This window comes from Rhipicephalus microplus, chromosome 5 (genome assembly GCF_043290135.1).
Source record: "Rhipicephalus microplus isolate Deutch F79 chromosome 5, USDA_Rmic, whole genome shotgun sequence".
Taxonomy (NCBI): domain Eukaryota; kingdom Metazoa; phylum Arthropoda; class Arachnida; order Ixodida; family Ixodidae; genus Rhipicephalus; species Rhipicephalus microplus.
This window is the reverse complement of record NC_134704.1, coordinates 171795638-171821100: the sequence shown is the minus strand read 5'-3', so window position 1 is coordinate 171821100 and position 25463 is coordinate 171795638. Positions and strand designations below refer to the sequence as shown.

The 25463-nt window shown below is 44.0% G+C and overlaps 1 protein-coding gene across 1 annotated transcript in view; it reads right to left on the bottom strand.

Annotated features, from left to right (window-relative positions):
- The window catches only part of LOC142817601 (uncharacterized), a 92148-nt gene that overhangs the window by 57361 nt on the left and 9324 nt on the right, over positions 1-25463 (bottom strand). Inside the window, exon 2 of the mRNA XM_075894660.1 lies at positions 17076-17300. Coding sequence (XP_075750775.1) covers positions 17076-17300 — 225 coding nt within the window. The remainder of the gene's footprint in view (positions 1-17075; positions 17301-25463) is intronic.

Here is a 25463-nt window from a genome sequence, read left to right as displayed (position 1 = left end):
AGCAGGGGGAAACGACATGGCGCCATTGAGTCAGAGTGAGAGGGGTGCAACGCTCTCGCCTGTAGCGGAAAGTTGGAGTAAGCTGTCGAGGGTGGATCGAGAGACGCTCATTCGAGAGCAGCGTGAGGACCTTTCGAATAAAGCGCTAATGGAAAGCGTAAACTTGGGAAAAAAGAAAAAAATGTGTGTTTTTTTTTCAGAAAGCAGGGCTCCTGTATCGGAGCTACACAAATACGCAAGGTCGCAAGTATGAGCAGCTCTTGGTGCCACAAAAGTATCGCCGCCAACTGTTGGAACTGGCGCATGAAAACGCGTGGGCAGGGCATCTCGGTATAAAAAAGACCAAGGCTAGAGTTTCCCTTGAGTTTTATTGGCCGAAATGCTGGAAGGATATCGAAGACTTTGTACGATCATGCGACACTTGTCAGAGAGCGGAGAAATCCATGGACAAGTGGAAGGTACCCATGAAACTTGTGCCAATTATCACAGAACCTTTTCGGCGCCTAGTAATTGATATCGTCAGGCCACTGCCATAGTCAAGGCAAGGTTGTCGCTACATCCTGACGGCTCTCTATGTAGCCACAAAATTTCCGGAAGCGATACCCCTTAAGGAGCTCTATTGCCCTCATGTCGTAGATGCACTGCTATTCATATTTGCACGCGTCGGATTACCTTCTAAAATCCAATGCGACAATGGTAGTGTCTTCACCAGCTGCCTTACCTCTATCTTTATGGATAAATGTAGAATAAACGTTGTGCACAGCTCGATACATCACCCGCAATCTAATCCGGTAGAGTGTATGCATTCCATTCTAAAACGGACACTGAGAGCTCTTTGCTACGAGCACGAGTGCGACTGGGAAGAGTGTAATCCTCCCGCTATGTTCGCTTTGAGATCAGCTCCTCATGAGAGCACTGGTTTCAGCCCTGCAGAGCTTGGTATGGCAGGAGTTTGAGAACATCATTGCGAATGCTACGCGAGTCCTGGGAGGGATGCGATGAGGACCCTAATTTTGTTGCGAATTTCTAGACCTCCTTTAGAGGCTTGGAAAAACGAAAGTTCTTGTGGGAATCCACATGAAGGCTTCACAAGTGTTATCGAAGGAGTACTACGAAAAATTGGCGAAGAAGCGCACCTTTGAAGTTGGTAATCAGGTAATGCTGCTGCGGCCATCCAAAAAGAACAAGCTTGAGGTTCATTGGGAAGGGCCCGCCAAAGTAATATCGAAGCTTTCTGATACCAAATATGAAGTGAACTTAGGAAGGCGGCCGAACAAAATTTACCACAGTAACTTGATGAAACGATACGTTCAACGCCAAGCGGTCGTAAATCTGCTGTTTGCTTCTGAGGAGAGGGAGCAGACATTTTGAGTTCTAGTGATGTAATCGAAAGGGGATCGGAGGTCATTTTGGAGCAGTTGAACGTAGAGCCTAGGTTAAGTGATGTCCAGAAGGAGGACCTGAGAAGGATTGTTTCCGAGTTTGAAGGCGTGTTTTCGGACCGTCCCGGAAACACGACGGTGATCGAACACGATGTCGAGCTAACTTGTGAGGAGCCAATTCGTAGCAAGCCGTATCGTGGTTCCCCTGTGCAGAAGCAGATCATGAAAGAGGAGATCGATAAAATGCTGGAGTTGGGAGTCATAGTATCGGGCGAAAGTGATTATACATCCCCTCTAATATTGGTTCAGGTGCCAGGAAAAGATCCGAGGCCATGCATCGATTATCGGCGTCTTAACGCCATAACTCGAGACCAAGCTTACATGATACCAAACCTAGAGGAGAGGGTGGAAACTGTGTCACAGTCCAGCTATATTTCCACGTTAGACCTCATGCGAGGGTATTGGCAAGTCCCCCTTACAGAGCGTGCTAGCCACTATGCCGCATTTGTTTCTCCATTTGGAACGTATCGTCCATTTAAGCTGAGCTTTCGATTGAAAAATGCGCCCTTTTGTTTTTAAGGCTTAATGGACCGCGTTCTTAAGGCCTCTTTGAGTTCACTCTGCCGTATGTTGACGATGTTGCCATCTTCTCAAACAGCAGGGAAGAACATGTCGAGCATTTACGCGTCGTGCTGGACAGGTCGAAAGACGCTGGCCTTACCATGAAACCTACAAATTATCACCTAGGGTGTGGCAAGGTGTCCTACCTGGGGCATGTTGTGGGGCGTGGCCGGCGTAGACCTTCAGAAATTAAGGTAGCCGCCGTCGTGAACTACCCACGCACAACCACGACATCGGAGAGAAGGGCATTCTTGGACCTGGCTGAATACTATCAGCTTTACGTGCAAAATTACTCTAGCATTGCCTGTCCTCTAACTGGCGCACTTCTAAAATCTGAGCCAGTTAAAGTAGTATGGGGCGCAGTAAAGGAGAACGCGTTTTGCCAGCTAAAACAGGCCCTAAGCGAAAAGCCCATTTTCATGGCACCCGATTTCTCTAAGAGATTTGTGATTCGAGGGGACGCGAGTGATCACGGCATGGCAGCTGTATTGTGCCAGGAAGACAGTGCTGGTAACGAAAGGCCAGTTTTGTATTTAAGTCGGAAACTCAGTGGCAGGGAAGAGGCATACAGTACCTCTGAAAAGGAATGCGCTTTCCTCGTCTGGGCCGTTCAAAAGCTAGCTTGTTATGCCTCCGGTTCGAGGTTTGTGGTGGAAACGGACCACTGTCCTCTAATCTGGTTAAATAATATGTCGCCTAAAAGTGGCCGGTTACTGAGGTGGACCATGATACTCCAACAGCACAACTTTGACGTTCGCTACAAAAAAGGAAAGCTAAACGCTAATGCAGACGCATTGAGCCGTGCGTTTAGTTAGCACATTCTCCACCTTTCGGTTTCTCGCTGGCGATTCGGGGCAAAATTTTGTCATCATCATGGCCTTAGCTGATTGCTGTCGTCCAGAGTGATCTCAAGGAGCCAACTTTCGTTCTATTTCGTTTCGTTACGTTGTTGTACGTGTAAAAAAATTGAGTTTTCATTTTAGGAGTCTTGTGTCCCACATGTGCCTCTTGATGTAGAGGGAACGAAATTCTGATAAACATGTAGCCAGGTATATGCTGTAATATACTTTGTCTGGTGTTCTGTCGGGTGACCGAGGGCACTCTTGTGTCGTGCGTTGTCTGTTGTCGAACCGTTCTTGACAAGTTGTAGAATCATCGACAAGTGCTCAGACCAAACATCGTCATAAGAGACGGGCGAGGCTGGTCGACAAGTTGTGGCGACAAGCCAGTGGAGCTGGGATCCGTTCTCAAGAATGGGATGTGTTCTCGGAACAGAGTGTGGAGCTGCATTCTTCCAGTGGCCCTGGAGGCGAACCTAGAGGGACCTGGCTAACGATCGCGCCTGACATCCGAACCGGGTGGAAGCAGCTCGTTTTTCCGGCGCATTGTCTGGCGGTGGGGGTGCTGTTATGCCTGCGAGTCCACACCGAACGTCCATGCCTCTTAAAAAGGCAATCTGTGTCAAGGCCAGCACGCGAGCCCGCATACGCGAACCACTAAACGGCGTCATCACGGGGCGGTGCCTTTCTGTCGCCCACGCACAGCGAGCCCGTCGAAGCAATCGGCGCCTTCCTGTCTGGCGAGTCTGACGCAATGCGTGGCGACGACACTCGTCCTTGGGTGCAGTCACGTGCAACATAGCTGCTCCAGATTCGATGAGAATGACGCGGCCCAGCAGCGACCCCATTGGAGGATTCTGACCTCACGGCCAGCGGCGCTTCTGGTTGGACATTGGGTTACTGAAAGAATCCCCCCGGTGCATACAAAGAAAGCCCTGTGGCGTGTCGCGAGCAGTATGTGTCAGAGGAGAGAGCTCGGCTGTCCGAGTCTCTAAGCTGTCGGCGCCAGTACCAAATTTGTAACGCTCCTGTATATATGCTGTACATAAACCTTGTTTAACTCAACGTCGTCTCGTCCCCTCGTCTATCAGCTCTGCGCAGCAGCAGTCGCGAGCTGAGAAACCTACGCTACCAAACGGCTGGTGACCTTCCCGGCGGAGTTCGAAGCAGTGGCGCTTTCGGGATTGTGTTTGCGTCGCCGTCTTTTATAACAGTGGTGGCAGCGGTGGGATTAGTGGCGCCCTTCGTAACGTCGTCGGAGGCACGCTTCGTAACAGGCTGTACAAAATTTTTATGCATGACCATAAAACGGCACTGAAATGTCGTCAAGTTTTATTTTAAAGAAGACTCGCCACTTCTCGAAGTCCACTTTTAATTGTTCCGTTTTTCTTCCATAAATGATGACATATACCGAAATGACTGCGTCATATACCCAATTTAACAACCATTGGCTGATTTTAGCTTCATGAGCTGAAACCCGAAATCAGTGTTTGATTTTTAAGGGGAAGTAGAGAGCTATGCCAAGGCTACTGGCTGCTCGAAAGTGTACGTGATGCCTCAAATCTCGCCGCTGGATCGTAACTAAATTTTAGCGCACACTGAAACACGTAACGTAATTTAACGTACATCGCCACTGGCTTTATGGGATGCCGCACACGATAGTAGAGGCTACGTTGCCGCGGGACACAAAGATGGAAGTTGAGCAGTGCTTCCGGGAAGAAGTTCTGCGCCCTGGTCACGAGCTGTGAGTCCAGTAGTAGCTCGAATTTAGAACCCAGCGTGCGGACAAAAGCTTGCGCGAAACCTTCCGTATGACGCAGGAACTGCACTGCGAACAACAACTACCTCGGTAAATTAAGTCGTAAGACAGAGCTGTCCTAGATTCAGGCCATTCCTTTGCGGGTACACCTTCGAAACGCCTTACATGGCAGACGCGCGGTGTACGAGATGCCCTGTTTGCCAGGAGCACTCATGTTCCATGGCTATAATCTGTCTTTCAGCCTTCATTGGCTTGGTGCGTTCACGTAACCAGCTCCTCATTCGACAGGAGAAGCCTCGATGAAGTCACGGTCATCTGCTCTCGCACCCTGGACCGCTTCACACATCAGTAAGTGGACGGTTGGGCCGTATGCAATATCGAGGTAGAAGTACGCCGCCATAGGGAGCCCGAGTTTATGGTGCAGCGTCGAAGCGCAGAACGCTCGCTCCTTACTTGGACCATCCAAGAACGTAGTCATTCCAATAGCCAGCTCCACTCGGCCATGTTTGTAAGTCCTGGGAGAATGAACTAAGACCAGTGATGGTGAATGATCGGCGATTGCAGTTGATGAAAGGAGTGCGCTGGCGCATGGTGAGGAAGCTGACAAAAAGAATGCCGAGGAAGATTCTACAGTGGACGGGAATGTCTGAGCTGGCGGGTATTGTGCATAACCAAGGCGACGAAGGCCTGGATGTCGACATCGTGGTGGCGAGTACCAAGCCACCGGGACGAAGGATAATGCGAGTTTACGCAGACGCCGCAACCGGGAGCAAGGGCCGCGGCTGAGACAATAGCTTCGAGAAAAGCCACATCAGCTGGTGTAGTGGGGGACAAGAAAGATGCTGCCAATGCGGTCAAAGCAGCGTCCAGCTGCAGTGCCTAATGCAAGATATGCAAATAAGGCTTAAATATGGCGTCTAATACGGCCGTGTACATGCAGCCCGAGTGAGTGAAGGCATGGCGAACTAAACGTGCGCGAATGACCTGAAGGCACTGCTCGGCAAGCTCAGAAAGGTGCTGTCCATTAAATTCTTCACTAACAATGACACAACCAGTGCACTAAGTTACTGCTTTGAGACAATGAGCGCCACCGAGGAAGCAGACAAGTGCATTCAAAGCTTGCACTACTGCGAGGGGCACTGACTGTGTGTTTCGTAGGCTGTCGGTGAAGTGTACAAAGAACAAACCCAGCTGCGCTTGGCGCCGATCAAACCACTAGTTGGCATAACTGGGGCTAGTGAAGATAGTGGTAGACGGAGTACTAGGGCGTCCGGCGTGCGCCCCGTCGAGTTCAAGGGTATAGTGCCCCATTGTGTGTGCTTCGAGCAATTTGACGATCTTCAAGTCTATTCGGAATGAATTTACTGAGAAATGTGTTCTTTGACTTCTACTGGCTTCGCTGCACTTTATTGAGAGCAGGCGACGCAAACTCATACAGCCGTCGCCTAAAGTTTTCAGCCTTTAGTGTATGTTAAAGAGCGTCGCACAGCTCTTGTATGTTGAGGTTGCTTTGTAGCGCACGTCAAAACCGACACTGAAGACGTATTTAACGTTTAGTATATTGATGTATATTTTTTACATAACAATAAAACTGGCTATAGTATAGTTATATAGTACCAAAAATGCTTGAAACAAATTTAAGCGAATTAAAGCCAGCAGTTTACCTGAGAAAACTTGTGAAAGTGTTTTCAGAAAGTGGGAAAACGCTCCCCAACTGTCACCCTCCCACAATTTCTTCATTAGATATTTGGGATAAAAAACCAAAGCAAGTAGCGCGGACGGTCACTTATTTGCTTGTGAAGAGGTAAAAGTTGCCCGGCCAGCGTTTCAGCAGAACACCCCCTTAGAATGCCCTTTTCGTCTGCTCTCGTATACTGCTGGGAACTGTTCCTGTAAATCTTACTTCACCACATGCAAGACGCATTTATTAGTTTACTTGGCAGCTGTTGCTTCTTTCTGTTAAACTTATCAATTACAGCCGTTGTCACTGAAGATGTGCAAACTTTGCATGAGGTACAGAATATAAAAAAGTATTTTTATGCACCAATATCTGCGATCACGCTTAGGGATGAACGTTGGAATTTCGCAGGGCATTGATTCGATGTACTGTCGGTTAAGTTGTTGCGTAAAAAAACATGTGAGGACTAAAAGCTAAGGTCACCTCTCTGGAAAACCAGAAAAAGAAGAAATTATGCAGCATTCTGTTTAATAAAATGTATCAGTCTGAAGAAGAGTAAATTTTAAAAGCTATTGTGGAAAAGTTGCCAGCATTTAGTGCCGTTATAACAATGCAAGAACCTTTTGAAAGCATGGTAAAAAATTTTCTTAAGATCACGAAAACTTGGGTAAGTTATGAGTGACGTAGCATTGCGCCAATTGGGAAGGGTGATCTGGGAGGAACTAACATCAGGAGAAAAATCTTGAGTCAAGAGCCAGGCAACCAAAGAGATGTGCTCCAGCGCACGCTTGGCATCCTGGAATGTCGATGGATGGATGGATGGAGGAATATGACTGTACCCTTTAGATCGGGCGGCGGATAGTGCCACCTAGCCGTAATACTTAGTGAACTAACCATTAGATTTATCTTTTTTTCCATTTAAATAGTGAGGTTGAGCATTCTTACTTTGCAGTGCAGGGTTTAGTTTTCACTCGTGCCTTGACTTTAGCCACCAATCAAATAACCTCCTTCTAGTTAAGTCTACCCGCTTAAAGCCTCTTTTGCCCTCCCTGTCGCTAAACCTCAGTGCTTTGAAAAACTCTGCGCTATCATCGTGAACTATAGGGTGAAGCCTTTTACAGAACGTTATCAAGTGTTCGGCAATTTCTTCTTCCTCTCCACACGCACTGCATACCGTGTCTACCCCTTCGTATTTGGCTCAATATCTCTTGGTTCGCAATACTCCAGTCCTGGCCTCAAACAGTAGAGAACTACCCCGAGTATTATCATAGAACCTTTCCTTGACAATTTCCTGATTGAAAGTTTGATAGATCTCTAGTGCGGACTTCTTAATCATGCCAATTCTCCATATGTCGGTCTCAGCTTCCTTCACCTTCTTCTTACCCGATAATTCTTTTTGGTTTGGCCCCCTGCTGTTTTCGAAAAATTTACCAGTCGATTTTCTGGTTCGCTTCCTCCTCTTTGTATCGACATTCTTCATGTACAAGTAGCTGAAAACTTTCCTTGCCCAACGCTCCTCCCCCATTTTTCTCAATCACTTCTAAAATTTTATCTTGCTGCTACCTTCCCTGCCCTCAAATGATGTCCATCCCATATCACCTTGTACTCCCTGATTTGGTGTATTCCCGTGAGCTCCTAAGGCAAGCCTCCCTATTCCACGTTGCTTAATTTCTAATCTTGCTTGAACGTTTGATCTTTATTTTTTATTTTTTTATTTGGGCTTAACACATACAAGGTTTGCCCGCGAGGTAAGGCAAAAGGAGGACTTAAACCCCCTGACTAGGCCGTACCTCGCTGGTGCAGCAGAGACAGCGGATTCAAAAGTTGCAAATTCACTAGAACATAAATCAACATGAACATAATCACTAGTACAATAAGAACATGATCGCTAATTACAGTAAGAACGTAATGACAGTGATGATATAGTAACAGCAAGGACATAATCACTAAGCAACAAGAACATAACAATGCTGTGACCAGTAATGCTTACTTACAGTAACACTTAGTACCAATGCTATTGCAGTAACCAAAAATATTTAACACTTATACAACACATCCAATTCCGAAGGAAGAAACATGTTCATTATTGACTGTTTAAATTCATGAATTGTTTTACAACTTCTGGCTATTTTAACAACATTAGGATACATATTACATAAAGAAATAGCTTTATACTCAATGGTTTGCATACCCTAATTTCTCCTGGCATTCTTCATTACTATTGATGTACGGCGTAATCTGTACCCTGTGTCTCGACTGAGGTAACGGTTTGAAAATGTCTCAAAGTTGCTGGAAACTTCTTTAAACAGCCGAATGCAAATCTTCGATCTGTAAGAGTTTCTAATGTCAAGAAAATTGTAGCGCATCATTATTTAGAAGACCCTATGTATTGATTTGAAGAGTTAAGCAAACAAACACCTCGACGCTGTAGTACTGCTAGTTTTTCTTTATCGGGTTTGCTTCCGTTGCCCCATACTAATAAGCCATAGCTAAGATGTGAATGTACAAGTGAAAAGCACAGTTGCCTGACGAACTTGACAGGCAGATAGCATAGGATTCGTCGTAGTGCACCAAGGTAGCACCATCAGAGCGTGCTACCTTGGTGCGGACCTTATTTATGTGCTCTGACCAGCTTAAATGTTTAAGAAATATAACACCTAGAAAAGAATGGCTTGTCATCTTGCACAACCTCATGCACAAGACGGCATTGCCGAACATCAGACCAGGAACCATGAGCCCTTTCCATATTCCTCTCACAACATCATACCTATTGTAATTCCACAGTGCCCTGTTTTTCATTACCGCTGCATTCCTATTACCTTTAGTCGTCACGTATGTTTTCCCTTAGGTACTCGGCCCCATTGCTTATTCATACGCCCAGATATTTGTATTTATCTGTTATCTCTAGCGTGACCTCCTGTATTCTAAGCTCACTAGCTTCATTGTCATTAAATATCATGACTGCCGATTTTTTCTTACTCAATCTGAAATCTAACCTATCTCCCTCATTACCACAGATGTCCACCAATCTCTTCAAATCTTCCTTGTTTTCGGCCACTAGCACTATATCATCTGCGTACATCAATGCTGGTAGTGCCTGTTCAACGAGTTTTCCTTGTTTTACGAAAGAGAGGTGAAAGCGCAGTCCACGTTTCTCTAAATTGGCCTTTAATCCTTGTAGGTACATCATGAATAATAAGGGTGACAGAGGAAACCCCTGCCTAAGCCCCCGTTTTACCTCTGCAGACTTAGATACCTGTTTTTCCCACTTTATAACTACATTGTTACCTTTGTAGATATCCTTTAAAAGATTAGTGACTACATCTTCCACGCCTAGTGTGTCCAGTATTCCCCACAATTTCTCTTGAACCACGCTATCGTACACTCCCTTGATATCCAAAAATGCTAGCCACAGGGGCCTGTGTTCCTTTTCTGCTATTTCGATGCACTGCGTCAGGGAGAACAGATTGTCTTCCAACCTCCTGTGTTTCCTAAGCCCATTCTGCAGTTCCCCCAACACCCTCTAATCCTCTATTCATGCCATCAGTCTTTCATTTATAATCTGCATCGCCAGCCTGTAGACCACTGATGTCACTGTTATAGGATGGTAGTTGTTTATGTCAGCTTTGTCCCCCTTTTCTTTATAGATCAAGCTCATCCTGCTAAGTTTCTATCCATCTGGGACTTCACCATCAATTATTATTTTGTTCACTGCCTCTCTCAAAGCCTGCTTAGACTTCGGACCTAATGTCTTCATCAGCATAATTAGGATGCCAACTGGGCCTGTTGATGTACTACTAGGAACCCTTTTCTCAGCTCTTTCCAACTCTCGTTGTGAAAATGGAGCCATTGCCCCACTTGATTCATCATTGTCTATTGTGGAGCATAAAGAACTTCTTTGTTGAAACTTTTCTGTCCCCCTTGTTCTTATATATTCAATAGCTTCGTCCCCTTCTAGCCTAGCACCTTGAGTTTTAGTCACAAACCTCTGCTCTAGGCTCGTCTCCTTTTTAGGGAGTTTAGATGGTTCCGAAATTTTGCAGCGGCCTTTCTATCTGTTTTATTTACTTCTGCCAGCCACTGAGCTCTTATTTTTCTAATATTTGCATTGATCAGAATAGATGCATCTCTTCTACAGCATAGGAAGATTTCCGATTTTTTTTCAACATCATCTGCCGGTTCCCCCCGCTGCTTAGTGGTCTGTGTTCCCTAGATGCTTCCTGACGTTTTGCTATGGTTCTCTTAACTTCCTCATTCCACCAACTTTTGGGTTTGTGTCTTCTTTTCCGGGGTGACTTGTCACGTGCCTTACCAAGCTCTAGCTTAAACAGTCTAATTAAATTCGTGTTTGTCCACACTGTTTTATTATCCTCAGTGATTACTTTCTCAATTTGTTTAGTGGATATTTCAATTTGCCTTTTCAGAATAAAAATTTTTCTGTAGTTGCTCATCTTGTCTCCTTCCCACTTTCACTGATCTTCCAAAACTTAGCTTGGTACATTTGTGATCACTACCCAGACTTCTGGAGCCACCTTCATCATTGTGCATTCCCCTGATCTTATCATACATCCTTTGTCACATCAGTGCGTATTCTATCGTTGACTGCAGCCTTCCTACCTCCCATGTTATATGCCCTTCACACTTCTCGGTAGTGTTGCAAATGATGAAATCAAGCCTTTGACACATATCCATGATCATTTAGCCTGTCCGGTTGGTATACCCATCTATGTATTCTTTGTGTGCATTCGTATCTCCTAGTATAATTATCTCGCACTCCCTTCCTAACTCCTAAATGTCCATTGATATACACTCTACCATTGCCTGGTTTTCCTGTCTCACCTTTGCTCCCGTCCACAAGTACACAAAACCAAGGAGTGTCATTTGACCTGCCACTTTCCCTTTTAGCCATAAATGTTCCTTGCACTCCTGCTTGACCCTTTGCCAGTCTGTACTTTTATGAATGAATGCCCCAATACCACCCCTCTTTCTGCTGCCTTCTGTTCTATTACAATATTTCCACGCGTAGTCCGGATTGGTCGGAGGTTGTTCCATGTCCCTGAGATGTGTTTCTACAAAACCGTATACCATCGACCTCTCTTCCCTTAGCTGTTCTTCTATCTCTTCCCACTTAAGCCTGTTCCTACCACCCTGCATGTTAATATACCCTATGTCTGAATTGGCTCGGTGCTCGTGACTACGTCTATTTCGGCCCGGGACTCTACCTATCTTAGATACTGGTGCCACTTTGGAATCGTATCTATCCATACAACCTGTCAAAGAGTCTGTCTGGTTGTTTCTCTAGTTACTAGTTATCCTGCACTCGCGAAGGGTCCGCTTGCCCCCATGAAAGCTACGGCGCGTCCTGCAAGTCGCCAACCCACCACATGACCTAGCCGTTCATCGAAGTGAATTCTGTCTCGTCGAAAACAAACCTACCTATGCACCTCTGTTTATTTCTACCACCTCAACGTTTTTTCTCGACTCATGCGCCATATCTCTTGGCTTGCGTTGACAACCGCTCTTTGCAGGTTGCTATCACGCACCGGTACCTATGGTATTGTGCATATCACAACCTGTACATTAGGAGAAGTGGCGCGCATGTCATCGACGCCTTTCGCCAGTGTGGTTGCTAGTCCTGCTGTATCTTCACTTAAGACATCCTTTAAAACACCTGAAATTATCACGAGGTTTCGTCTATCAGCTGTAGTTTTGAGTATTGCGCTCGCCTGCCTCATGACGGCTTCCAGCTTGCGTCCTGGGAACGCACCTAATGCAACCCTCTTGTCACCTCGTACCCTCTCTTTGATGGCGTCTGTGCATCGATTTAAATTCGAGTCCCTGGCTATTATCACATGCTGTGTCTTTTCAGCTGGAGTGTCCTGCACCTGGGGGCTACTTGCGCCTGTGACGCCGGCTGCTTTGTCCCCTCCCAGCCCCACCGCTACCTCGCTGAAGCTGGGCCTTGCGACAGTTGAACCGCCTTAACCTGTTTTTTCCAAACTTGCTTGTTCTTCCTTCTCCACCGTTCTGGTTGCCGGTTCTCTACTGTTCTCTCTGTAGGCCACTCCTTTGTTCAGCTTCGCTAGTGCTTCCTTGGTGGACTTCAGCCTTTCTCCCATAGCCCTCGTTTTCTCTTGCTCTGTCACCAATGCAATCTCAAGTTCGGTGATTCTCATCAGCAGGTCACTCTGGGCAACCATCATTTTCTCCATTTTTCCTCGACCTCACATTGCCTACCCTTCGCGTCAGCCTCTTCTCCTTCCGCTACTACACTTGGGTCCACTTTCAAAGCCAACCCATATCCCGAACACTTAACAGTTTTCTTAACCATGTCTTTCCGACACCAATTGTCCCTTTGACTTGTCTCACTCGATAATTACAAAACTCGAGCCCTGCCCTACGATAAAGAGAAAGTCGAAACCCTCCTACCAAAATTTGCGTGTTCAATGCACATGCACCTCCCCCACGGGGCGAAAAACAAACAAAAAAAAACAAAAAAAATCAAACACGCAACACGCACAAACTAATAAATACCTGGTGACTGACCCCCGAAAAAGCCGTACAATAAAATAAGTTCTACAGAGATTTTAACTGCTGCCTTATATTTATAAAGACTAGCTCAAAACATGCAGAACAACTTATCTGCGCAGTCGATCGGGAGCGCTCAAAAAACACGTACATCTACCGTGACAGTCCGAATCGAACCTGCTTTCGCTGCTTTCGTCAGTGGCCGAAAGCAGCGCCCCCACGGTTGTACACGAGTAAGTTACTGCTCCATGACGCCCGAGCGCGCTAGAGTCTTGCTTTACTTCCCGTACCTCTTCCCCCTTTATGACATAATAACAATAAAATTGTTTCACTCACTCCTGCCGATGAAAAGTTGGGAGGTATATGTTCCCCTCTCGCACAAAGGGTCAAAAAAATTGAGGGCAGTTTCACGCCTATGCGATCTGAGTAAACGATGGAGTTGACGAATGCAGATTCAATTCATTATTTATCTTTCTTTTTGTTCTTTTTTTGTTTTCTTGCCATTCAAATTTTTCGTACTTATTACTTTAATCTATCTTTCTCTTTCGATTTTGTTCATTAAAATTTTCTTCCAGATCTTTTTCTACACTTTCTTTCGTCCATCTGTCTTTCTTTCTTGGCAACTTTCATTGTGCCACCTCATGACTCTAATATCACTCCACTTCAGCCTCAGTTATCTTTTGCACCCTTTGCTATGCTACTGTGTGCTATGGTTGACCCTCTTACCTTTCCTTTCTCTCCTCCTTGTTCTCACTTCCCTTTCTCAACCCCAGCTAAAATATACTGCTCAAAGCTACGTTATTCTTTGCCCTCTACCCTCCTCATTTCACTGCTCCTCACCTTCATGTCACTTACCTTCACCATCCCTTCCTCTTCCACCTCTTGCATACTACCCTATTCTAGGCTATGTTACGCTTTGACCATCTTTCGGGTGCCTCGATATGCGCGCGCATCTGCTCCCAAGGTGGAGACGCCCTTTGAAAGACGCTGCGTCCCCTAGCAGCCATATTGGTTCAAAAGTGCCGAGTGGCAGAGGAAGGCTAGCGTGGAAATGGTGCTGTAAACACGTTGTTCTTGACCTATTGAGATCTGTTCTATAGCCACTATGACAGGCTGCTATAGCTGCATCGCATAGTTACCGAATGGTGCTCCTTGAGAAAGAGGACGTTTAAGCTTTGCGTTAACCGTGCGGTGTGAAGAAATGCCTCGTCTATCTTGCCGATAAGTTTAGATAAGCTTCGTCAAGACAGTTTATTCAACCAAATTTTTTGCGCACTCATTCAGGACCATTTATTCATAGCTCTTGCTAATTAAGCACAGTCAAAACAACCAATACAATCAATACAAATCAATACTGATTGATACTCATTGATACCAATAAGCCGCCGCATTAAACCAGGGTTTGCTTAGAAAAAGGTTCATTAAGCCGGTATATCGTGACCTCTAACTAAAGGTGTTTCTTGAAAACAAATAAACATGTGTATAGCAGCCTAATTGTGTTTGGACAGGCCAATTTAATGCTAGTCGTTGCCAGTGTACACTGATGAATACCCATCAAATACGGTTAGAAAAGATTAGTAGAACTTATGCGCTTATGCCAGATAACGCGAACCCAGTCCAAGATGAGATGGCGTAGCCATGAAGTAGATTAGACCCGACTAGGCTATGTTCCTTCAGATTGAGCATGACTAAATAAGCCCGGGGTAAGCTAATCCTGAACAAGTGAGTGTTGAGTGCATTCAGAATGACTAGCCGCTTGGGATATTGCGTATGGTCACATTGAGCCGATACGATTGAAGTCGATTAAGCTTGAATAATATATTCTGAATATTGAAACATCCAATTTTCAGTTAGTTGTGATTGCCAGTTGGATGACATGGTATAGCCACAATAAGGCGATGCGCATTAAGCCGAATTAGGCTTATCTACATTAGACTAACCACGAGTGACTGAATCTGGAGTCAGTTGATATTGTCTAGCTTGTTGGATGCCGGAGCTTGGTCACGTTAAGCGAACCCGAATGAACCAATTTTGAGCTTATCACGAGCTCTTATTTGTAAGATGAAATTGCCGAGTAACTTGAATGACTAAGAGTAGTCACAATAAGATAGTAGACATTAGGCTGATATATAACAGCCTGAATTGAGGTGGACGAAGCTAATGCGCGCTCCTGTTATCTTGAACCCGTCACATTGAGTAAATACAGTTTATGTAGTCAGTTCCGTAATACAGCATGGCCACAAAACAGTGCGTATTATGCCTGATTAGGCAAATAAGCGTTAGGCTATAAACATTCAAACGAATCAGCAGTGAAATTGACTTGTATGTTGAATGCCTGAGCATGGACACTTAAGCAAGCCCGAATTCTAGCGGATTAAGCTAATCAGAATTGAGCTAATAGAAAGCAATCTGTTTCGAGTAAGTTCAGATTGCCAAGCAAGTTGGATGACTGAGTATGACCGCAAAATTGCAATGTGAATTATGCCGGATTAAGATAATCTACCTTAAGGTAATCACAATCGAGCATGAGAGTTTGTTAAAAGGGTACATTGTTATCGTGCCCTGTCAGTTTTGGTATACCGAAAGTTAATAAAACAACCTTTAGAGCCGTATACCAAGTCATGTATGTCATGACGAGCATGAGACTCATGACTTATGTGCTATCACTAGACATTTGTGTTAGACATGAACTTTCACCATGTGATGTCAGTATTTGTAGTCAGCAAGACAAAATACCTCATTGAAGCCTCATGACTTGTTCATGTGTGTCACGGCGCACATGACATACATGATATATTCTTCCTTTTAAAACCTGTCAGTTATGGTAAATATGCCCTCTCATGTGGTGGCAAATTTAGTTGACACCAAAATAATAAAGTAGATGTTAGAGCTCCATGACTGGGTGATGTACCATGGCCTACATGACATGCATGACAATGTTTTCGTTATAAGATTTGCTATTTCGTTATTCATAGCCTAGGTCTTATCTTGCTGTGTAAATTTTGGAACGCAGAAAGGTAATAGAGCCGCCATTAAAGCTCAAGGTCGAGGTCATATATATCGCTGAGTACGTGACATGCATGACATATTTCTGGAAAAATGACAAGAAATGACAAGTTTTCTCTCTATCTTACGCTGTTTTCATGTCTTGTCAGTTTTGGTACGCATACACTTATTAAAACGGCCGTTATAGCACATGACAGTGTCATGTGTGTCATGGCGCACAAGCATGCATGACATAGTTTTTATGTTGTGACCTGTCACTTATGTTACCCATACGTTCCTATCATGCCATACCTGTTTTGGTACGCATCAAGTGAATAAAGCGGCCGTATGAGCTACATGACTGCATAATGTATATCATGGCCTATACGACATGCATGACAAGGTTTTCGTGTTATGACCCGACATCTATATTTTTATATTGTGTAGTGACCGGTAATAAATATGCCCTTACGATACTATTTCAGTTTTGATATACATGAGTTCAACAAACGGCCGTTGTAGCTCCTTGACCATGTCACGTAAGTTATGGCGTACAGTAACGGAATGTCATGGTTTCTATATAATCAGCAGTCATCCATTTTTTCACATGCTCCTGTCATGCCATGTCGATTTTGGTACTAGTTAACCTAATCAATCGGCTGCGAGAGCACGAGGACCTATGCAGCCAGTGATATAGAGAGACCGATATATACGTTTTAGATGTTTTTATTTCGCCATCAAATGGAAAGTGTATTTCAATTAGTGCCTGATATATTTGTTATCAACAATATATATAGAAGCCTATCTATCAGAAAGGATCAAAATAGCCAAATTACTAAGCCTTTCGCTGGAAGTGACCCCTATTTGCATCTCATGGCAATGCCAGCAAACGGGAACGTTTGAATCAATATGGCGTACACGAAAGCAGTCTCTCCACGCTCTTCCAGAGGAGCACATCGAGGCACCTGAGCTCCTAGGTACCTACGGGACTTTCGTGGCGCGTACCCGTTTTACCCTTCATCTTCATCTCCCTGCCATGTCATCACCGCGTTCCTTTCCAACTAGCTTTAAACGCTATATTTTGCAAGCAGCTTCGACCATGCTATGGTTTGAGCTGCTTGGCCCATAAAAGCTTTTCCTAAGTGCTCGTTACGCCAGCTGGCGAAATAAAAAGTTTAAAAAGCTCCACTGTAAGATGCACGACAAGAGCCATTTATCTCACAACATAGACGTGTCAGATGACCTACACATGTGAAACACCTTCGCTGCAGTTTTTTGCCTACCTTTTTCGTAGCGGCACTGTGCAGCGTGTCGTTGAGGCGTGCTAGATTGGCGGCGTGTACCTCGGCTAGCGTGTTGCCTCCTTGCGGCGTCCACTTGACCCCTCCGCAGACGAAGGCGTATAGCTGGTGACACGGCTGTTCGTTCTTATCTAGGTTGCCCGTAAGCCGGAAGACCTCCTGCTCGCAGCCGGCTGTGTCACACGGTGTCTCATCCGGAAATAGAATCTACAGATAACATTGAAATGAGCTCACATGATAATCAATGAATGAATGAATTTCACCTCATGAGTACATTAATATAAACAAGTGATGACGATGGCCTGATGACGATGGCCTGGAAAACAGGCTGGCACATGGCAAAATATTCATTACACGTGCATTTGAATTTTCAACACGTGCTACACACCTTATTAAAAAATTGAAAACGAAATGCATACAACGAGACCAGAAATGCTTAAACTTTAAATGGGAAAGAAAGAAATTTTAAGACACAAAAAACCGGTTTCACCACAAGAGCTAAGCAGCGATTGCGATGCCAACTGATAGTAACGTTATCCGAATTAAGGCTAGCAGGTAACTCCATTGCATCCAGTTCTACAAAAAGCCTGTGTAAGGGGATACGACCGCTCGAGGGAGCAAAGCAGTTTTCATGCTGTCCACCTTTTTAACGTGATGTAAGCGGTGAACACATAACACGTAATTATGACATTGATGTTCTCAAAAGCCTGTTCATTATTTTCGCTGGGATGTAAAGCTAAAGGTACTGTGTCAGCCAAGACTAGACCTTTGCCTGGTCTGCAATCGGCTGTCATGCTGTATTTTTGTCTCTTACAGAATATGCGTAGCAATTGTCTTGGACCAGTGTCTTAGAAACAGCGCTTGTGTCGTGCACTTACTTGTGTTTTTTGTCCTTTCGTGCACTGATCGTAATGAGTATGTTTCTACTAGCCAAATTTTTTACTTCATTTTATTTTCTCAGAACTTGATCCACTCGTTTATTAACAATTGCTTGCAGTGATTATGATTGCTGATTATACTCGTTTGTTTTTTTGAATGTGTACTGATGAAACTTCTTTGAGGCAAAGACCACGACTAACATTTCTTTTTCTAATTGTGTGACGAAGTTCTGTAGGTGTCAGTGCACTGCTGATAAAGAGGACTGGCTGTCCATCTCAAAGAAGAGCTGCTCCGTGTTCAAGACTGCTCGCAGCACACTCAATTTCTAGCTGCTTTGGTGAATCGAAGTAGGCTAAAACTGGAGCTTTTGGTTCTATTTTGCCTTTTCAAATGCTTCTTTTTGAAGCTTTCATTACTGCTATGTTCACTCTTTGACAGTGAACTTTATCAAAGGCTTCAGTACATACAAAAATTTGGGCAGGAGTAAAGAGAGGTAGTTCATTATACTTCAGAAGCGCTGCACTTCTTGGACATTGATTGGCTTTGGCATCTGTTTCATTGCCTTGATGCCTTTTGGATCAACTCTGAGTCCCTCATTGGTCAGTATGTGTGCTAGGAAGATGACTGATGCAACTCAAGGTTGTCTATTATCCTTGTTAAGAAGCCCAATAAGTCGGCATCTCTGAAGTAGGTTCGCCAATGTCGTGTCTTGATCCACCTGAGCCCCTTCTATTCTCGCCCACTCAAAGACAAGAATTTCATCGGCGATGCAGAGAACCGTGAGCATTCCTTCAAGGGCCACTTAAAAGTTTCTTCTGGAATATTTAGCTACACATCTTAAGTCTAAATGGCACTTCGAGCCATCGGTAACAACCTTTAAAAATTAAGAAATTCGTCAGCAAGCTTGATTTGTCATCAAGATAAACGTGCCAGTACCCCTTTCGCAATTCCTTTTTTGAGAAAATGTTAGTTTTGCAAGGTCATGTAGAACATCACAAAGAATGGGCAATGTAAGACGTTTTTGCTCGAGAGCCTTGTTGAGCAATTGGAGAGTGATTCATATTCGCATTTGTCTATTTTTCTTGGTTGCTACAACCATTGTGCTAACACATTGTGTTGGCTCTATTAGGCACACCTGTTTTCTCCAGGTTCATCATCTTTTTTTCGACTTCTGGTTGATTGCTGACATGCTCTCCGCAATGTTTTATTGCTTTCGGGAGCGTTTCGGGCCTAGTGACCCAATAAACAGTTACCGAGAGTATTCCTAGAGTGTACCTGAAGACGTCGTCTTTTTTTCTGCTATATAAACTCTAAAGGTCTGCAAAAGCAGTGCACCGATAACTTATTTAGGCTATACGCCCTCATCACTTCTTTTCCCTTCTTTTTCTGGCTTTTTTGTGCCCTCATTTTAAACCCTCTTCCTTTTCGTCGCTGTTTCGGCGTGGTAAGTGTTCGAACTTGTGTACTATTTTTAGGAAATTTTATTGATTCTAGCCTTGAGGTTATAGTCTTTGGTTATCAGATCCATTTTCGTGCTGTTTTTTTTCCAATGAGAACAGTGAGATCCTCTTAGACACTACAAAATGGAGAATACCTCTGACCATTTACTGTGGTGATTTCTAGCGAAGGTTTGCCTCAGAAGTGCACTTTGCTTTAGTTCCATGTCCACAGTGTCCTGTGTGGTTCTACTTGCTACGCATGTATAGATAAGATGACGTAAAGTGCTGCTCGGCTGTCCAGTTGAAAGTTTATGGATATTTCATTTAATTATTCATAGTGGGGATGATTCTTCGTTGGGTGCTTCCAATTGCCTAGGTGACTTCATGCTCGTTGTCCACTGCCAGGCCCGCAACTATTATTCTGCCTTCACAAACTGCTGCAAAGTGATTCTTTTTTTTTGCACTTGGTGCATGTTTCTTTTCAAGCTGGGCATGCTTCTGGTTGGCGCTCATGGATACCACCACAATACTTGCATTTTGGTGCAGCAGGTTTTCATGGCATTTATTGTGCAAACTTTGAACTATTGGCATCAGTGTGACGAATTTTTTTTCTGCATGCACTGACTTGCTATTCTTTGAAGTACACTCTGCAAATGCTTTCACTTGAATTTGAGATGCTTCATGGGCTCAGCACACCTTTTCCACCTCCAGCAGCATTACATCTTATAACTTGAAAATGTATGCAGAAGCCTTTTCATCATAGGTGCACAGATGATCCAGTTGCGGATAATTTTTTTGTTTCTGAATCCACAGTCACACTCTTTGCGTTTCCAATCAGTTACGAAGCGGCTGGCTTGATTGTATGCAGCATGGTGTAAAGTCGTCATACGAATAAATGTGTTTTGTATTCAAGTTCTGGGAATTTGTATGTATATGTGTTGGTGTATAAAAGCCATGCAGACATTAAATTACACTCTGTGTGTTCCCGTGGTTCAGTGTTCGATATCAATTCATTATAGATGTTCGGCTCTTCGGAATAATAATAATAATAATAATAATAATAATAATAATAATAATAGTAATAATAGGTTTCTATTTATCATTAGGATAGTGAAGAAGGCTTGAAGAAAAACTGAGGAACAGCTTGAATAGCTCCGGCCCCCAAAAGTACACTTTCGCTAGCTTACAGCAGTGCAGAGTAGCAGCCTTATTAACAGGATTAATAAACTGAAAAATAGAAAAATGAGAAGTAGGAAAAACAAGATTATCAGCAACTATGCAATATATCTTCACTGGAAATAATATTATTAGTCAGACATTGCAACCACTTATTACACAATATTACGCTGCACATCGAGGAAATGTAGATTGACAATGATAAACTCAAACGTCAAATTTCATCGAGAAACATAAACTGCAAAAATTTTCTGCAAACTAAAAAAAGTGAAGACTGAAAACACAGAGCCCTAATTATAACTCATACTGCTAAGGGGTACTGTGGAATAATTCCCTGGGGTTCTTCAACATTAATCAAAGTCTAAGCGAAATTGTGAGCACCATGACAGGAAACACATAAGCACGTAGCCATTTGCCTGGAGCCCTATGTTGGGCACTTCACGATGGCAACTAATGCAAATGATGCGAAACGTTTGGCACGGTTGCACTGAATGTTCTCACTCTCACCTTTCTAGTGCTTAAACAAAAACAGCACCTGACCGCGTGTAATCAAAAGTAATTATAAGGTAGGAAAACTAAGCAGAGTACCACAACAGCCATTTATCTGTTTATCCGCTACATTGTTCACATGTGTCTTCATCACAACACATCAGCTTCTTCGATTACAAGGTGTTAACTGTTATACATTCCACCTGTTGTTAAAGCAAATGCATGGTGGGAGGGCAACGATGTACCAAAAAGTGTTACCCCTTCCACCTTATTTTTAATAGACCTGTGAGAGAATCGATCAGAGTGTGGTTAGAGGTCGTTTACCATGCACTTTCGTGTTTTCTCTTGTACTGCTTGTAATAGTACGCTGGCACTCTTGCTCTGGGCCCCCAGCGAAGTGTGGCTGCCATCACTAGGAATAAAACTCATTTACTGAAGCTCCGCAACGTAACTGTGATAATGATTAAATTATTATTGATTGGCAGCACCAACACACAGATAAAAGAAAGGACACGAAACCATAGATCTAGCTCACAACTATACTTTTTATTTTAAAAAGAACAATCAGAACAGTCAAACCGTGTATGGTTCCCGCATGCACAAACAAAAAGAGCACACCTACATTTGTGTAAGAAATTAAAATAAAACTGTCTAGATCAAAGCCAAACGACAAGTCTAAAAGTTCATACTCGCAATTTTGCAACATCACCGATAGTTCATTGGTACATGAACCAGATCACTTGCTGATATTTGATAAAGTAGTAATTAAACATGTCAAGTTTTAATTAGTCAGTTACTATACGTTTCAGGGCAATTGCTGGTGCTTTTATGTATGTCAAAATACACTATGCTGGTTGCATATTAATCTATTTAGAATGATGAAAACTATTCAAGAATGTTCTGATACACAAAGGTGTGGCTTGTGACCAGTACAAATATGTAGAACAGTTTATATTAGGGAAACCTGGTCACAGTGAAAAAGATAAGAATAGTGCGTGTTAGTACAAAGGCAAAAAATTGCCCTGATACTGCAGACGAAACGTGAAACTGTGAATGCATGCAAATAAATAAATTAAGAAAGGAAGTTAGAGATTATGCCTGAGAGTCCTGTGGCATACATAGCAACATAGCTAAGTTTATGCCGCAATAGATGGAGAACATTAGACCATGTAGAGTGGTACTGCGATACTGCATCTTGTAATATGGCTTAACCTAATAAACGAGTGCCCAACAATGCTGCAGTACAGTTTAGGGTCCAAAGTATTGTTCCAGGAACTTCCCACTTAGCCCACATGAGTGTTACAGCATCCACACACAAGCGCGGTAACCCAGTTTGTATTCCACGTAGCACTCTAAGAAACTGCAGCAACAGGTGTCAGTCGTTTGCTTGCTTTGAGAAAGCCGGAACAGTTATCAAGCTTCTGTGGTGCGCTGCAGATATATGGCAATCTGGGGATTATTTTCATCAGTGACTATAAGAAAAATGATGTCAAAGAATGTTGCGAGGTTCCTTCTGTGAAGCAGTTTAAGTTTGCATTCTTTTACGCTGCTGTGTCACCACAGGTGACATATAGACGAATACCATACCACACCTGCATAGCATGTCGATCTACATTTCCAATATGTTGGTAATAGTTTTATTCAGGTGCATTGAAGACCAGTGAGTGGTAAATTGTTTTCTTTTGGTGGCTTTTCTAGCTACATTGCAGGGTGCCTTAGGTTAGCTCTACCATAAAAGTGGTACCTTCATCGGAGAACTGGTTCATTATGTCGGAGCCTGACGTTCTTTACAAAAATTTTGATACTGTAGTGGCACTACCTTGGGCAGATCTCTTTCTTCGAAATCGCAGTTATGTTACTTCGTTGCAATGGTGATGTAATCCTGGTGGCCTTATCAGTGTTGTTGTTCTGTATCACGGACAGTCCTATTAAGTTTAGACATAATCGGCATCATAATTATTGTGATGCAGGCTTTAGAATCCCAGGGAAAGGTGCAAGAAAGCGAATTGCCCAACAGTCACATTGTTACGCAGAGGCTGCAAACATCTCTACAAAGTGCTAAAGGCACAATAAAAATGTAGTTGCATAGACTGTTAACAAGTACTTATTTATGAGAATGCCATTTCATAAGTGAACTGAGGACAATGCACACTTTAATATTCTGAGAACTCCACCAGTTTTGCCTTGTACGTACTCCACAACAATTTGTTGTTTTAAATCAGTCTGGTATTGCTCAGTGAAGTCACCTGTGCTTACAGTTGCACCAATGGTGTCGCAATCTGGTTCGTTTCGGTGCTGACATCTTCATCACAGTTTTCAATCCAAATTTCTACACTAATTCAACCCGCATCAGGCCCAATCAAAACTGACTCTCTGACAGAGATGTTGGTGTGACATTGCAAAAGACCATTCAACCACATTTCCCACAGAAATTCAAAAATGTCTCTTAATTGCTTTTTTAACACAAGCATTTTCGCCTTAGTTGCCCACTGAGATTTTTTCGTCACTATATGGTCTTACAAGTCGTCATCAAAAGCGACTGTAATGAGGATCCATCTGCTTGTGTTGCTGTATGTTGACATGTTCCACCTAGGAAAGTTCAGGGTTCATTCGACAAGGCACTGAACAGTACTGGAAACACAATTAAGTTTGTAAAATGACCTGTGGATATAAAGTCACAATTTAACTATGACCAATATTTATGCAGACAAGAAGTTGTAAACTCAACATACTGTCACAGTGCAACGCGAACAAAAGATGACAGCAGCTTACGGCAGCGAAAAGAGCATGTTTATGATCAGCGTTACAGCAAGACGCCTGCTTCATTGTCGTCCCGAAAACCACCAGTCCCACTAGCTGGAATCTACAAAACATTCCCATCGTCGTTCTTTTTCATATACACATGTGTTACTTGCCCCTTCTTATAGGAGCATCGCCTCGATGCTGATTCAGACCTAACGTATTTTTTAACGTGCCGTCAGTCACTCATATAAGGCTCCATACGCACTACATGCACAAGTTCAGGCTGGTGCTGGTGACGCCTCGGGCAGTGGGTACTGTCGGTGACGACCTCGTAGGTGACGTCACTTAGCTGGCGCGATACTTGGTATGGCCCGAAATATTGTCTTAGCAGCTTATCGGACAGTCCACGTTTTCGTACGGGTGTCCAAACCCGCACTCTGTCACTGATTTTGTATGTTACTGTTCTATGGCGAGCATTTCAGCGGCCTGCGTCGAAGTCTTGTCGCTGGCGGCTCCGTAAGCGGGCGAGCTGCTTAGCTTCTTCCGCGCGTTCAGTGAACACGTCAGCGCCTGTGTCGGTGACGTCCCATTCATATGGCAACATCGCATCCAGCGTCGTCCGTACCTCCTGTCCGTGAACTAAGCTGAATGGAGTCATGCGAGCCGTCTCTTGTTTATCCGCATCGTATGCGAACGTGATATAGGGTAAAATTTTGTCCCAATTCTTATGTTGAACATCCACGTACATCGACAGCATGTCTTCAATCGCCTTGTTGAGGCGATCTGTTAGTCCATTCGTTTGCGGGTGGTACGCAGTTGTCTTACGGTGAGTCGTTCCACTTAGCATAAGGACGTGGTCTAAAAGAGCTGCCGTAAATGCTGTTCCGCGGTCTGTTATCATGATAGTCGAAGCACCGCGGCATAACGCAAAATTTTCTATGCAAAATCTTGCCACTTCTGCTGTGGTGCTCTTTTGGATAGCCTTTGTTTCGGCATACCTGGTTAGGTAGTCTGTTGCGACTATAACCCAGCGATTCCCTGCAGCAAAAGTTAGAAGGGGTCCCAAAATATCCATTCTTATCTGGTAGAACGGTGTACGTGGATTCTGAACTGGTTGCAGCTGACCGGCGGGTTGCTGTGGAGGTGACTTGCGTCGCTGGCAATCGAGGCAAGTGTGAATGTGGTGCTTGACGGCTGTTGTGAGTCGTGGCAGTTAGTATCCCTGCTGTACTCTTGCCAATATGCGAGTGTAGCCTAAATGGTGAGGCGTCGGCTTGTTGTGACATGCTTGAAGCACTTCAGTATAAAGGGGTGCAGGAATAACGAGCAAATAGGGAGCTTCAATGAATGAAAAGTTTTTTTGTAGAGGACGCCATTGTGTTAGCAAAATGACGATAATGCCCTTGCAAAGACTATGGGTGCCCTCGAAGAACGCCCGTTCACGTAATTAATCAAATCAAGCAATGCAGAGTCGCCTCGTTGTTGTTGGGCAATCGTGGACGCGTCGATAACATTAAGGAAGGCCATATCGTCGTCGTCAGAAAGAGAGGCTGACTGTACTGCTGATCAAGACAGGCAGTCGGTATCCATATGTCGCTTACCAGACTTTTGTATGACCATCATATTGAAATCTTGGGACTTCAGA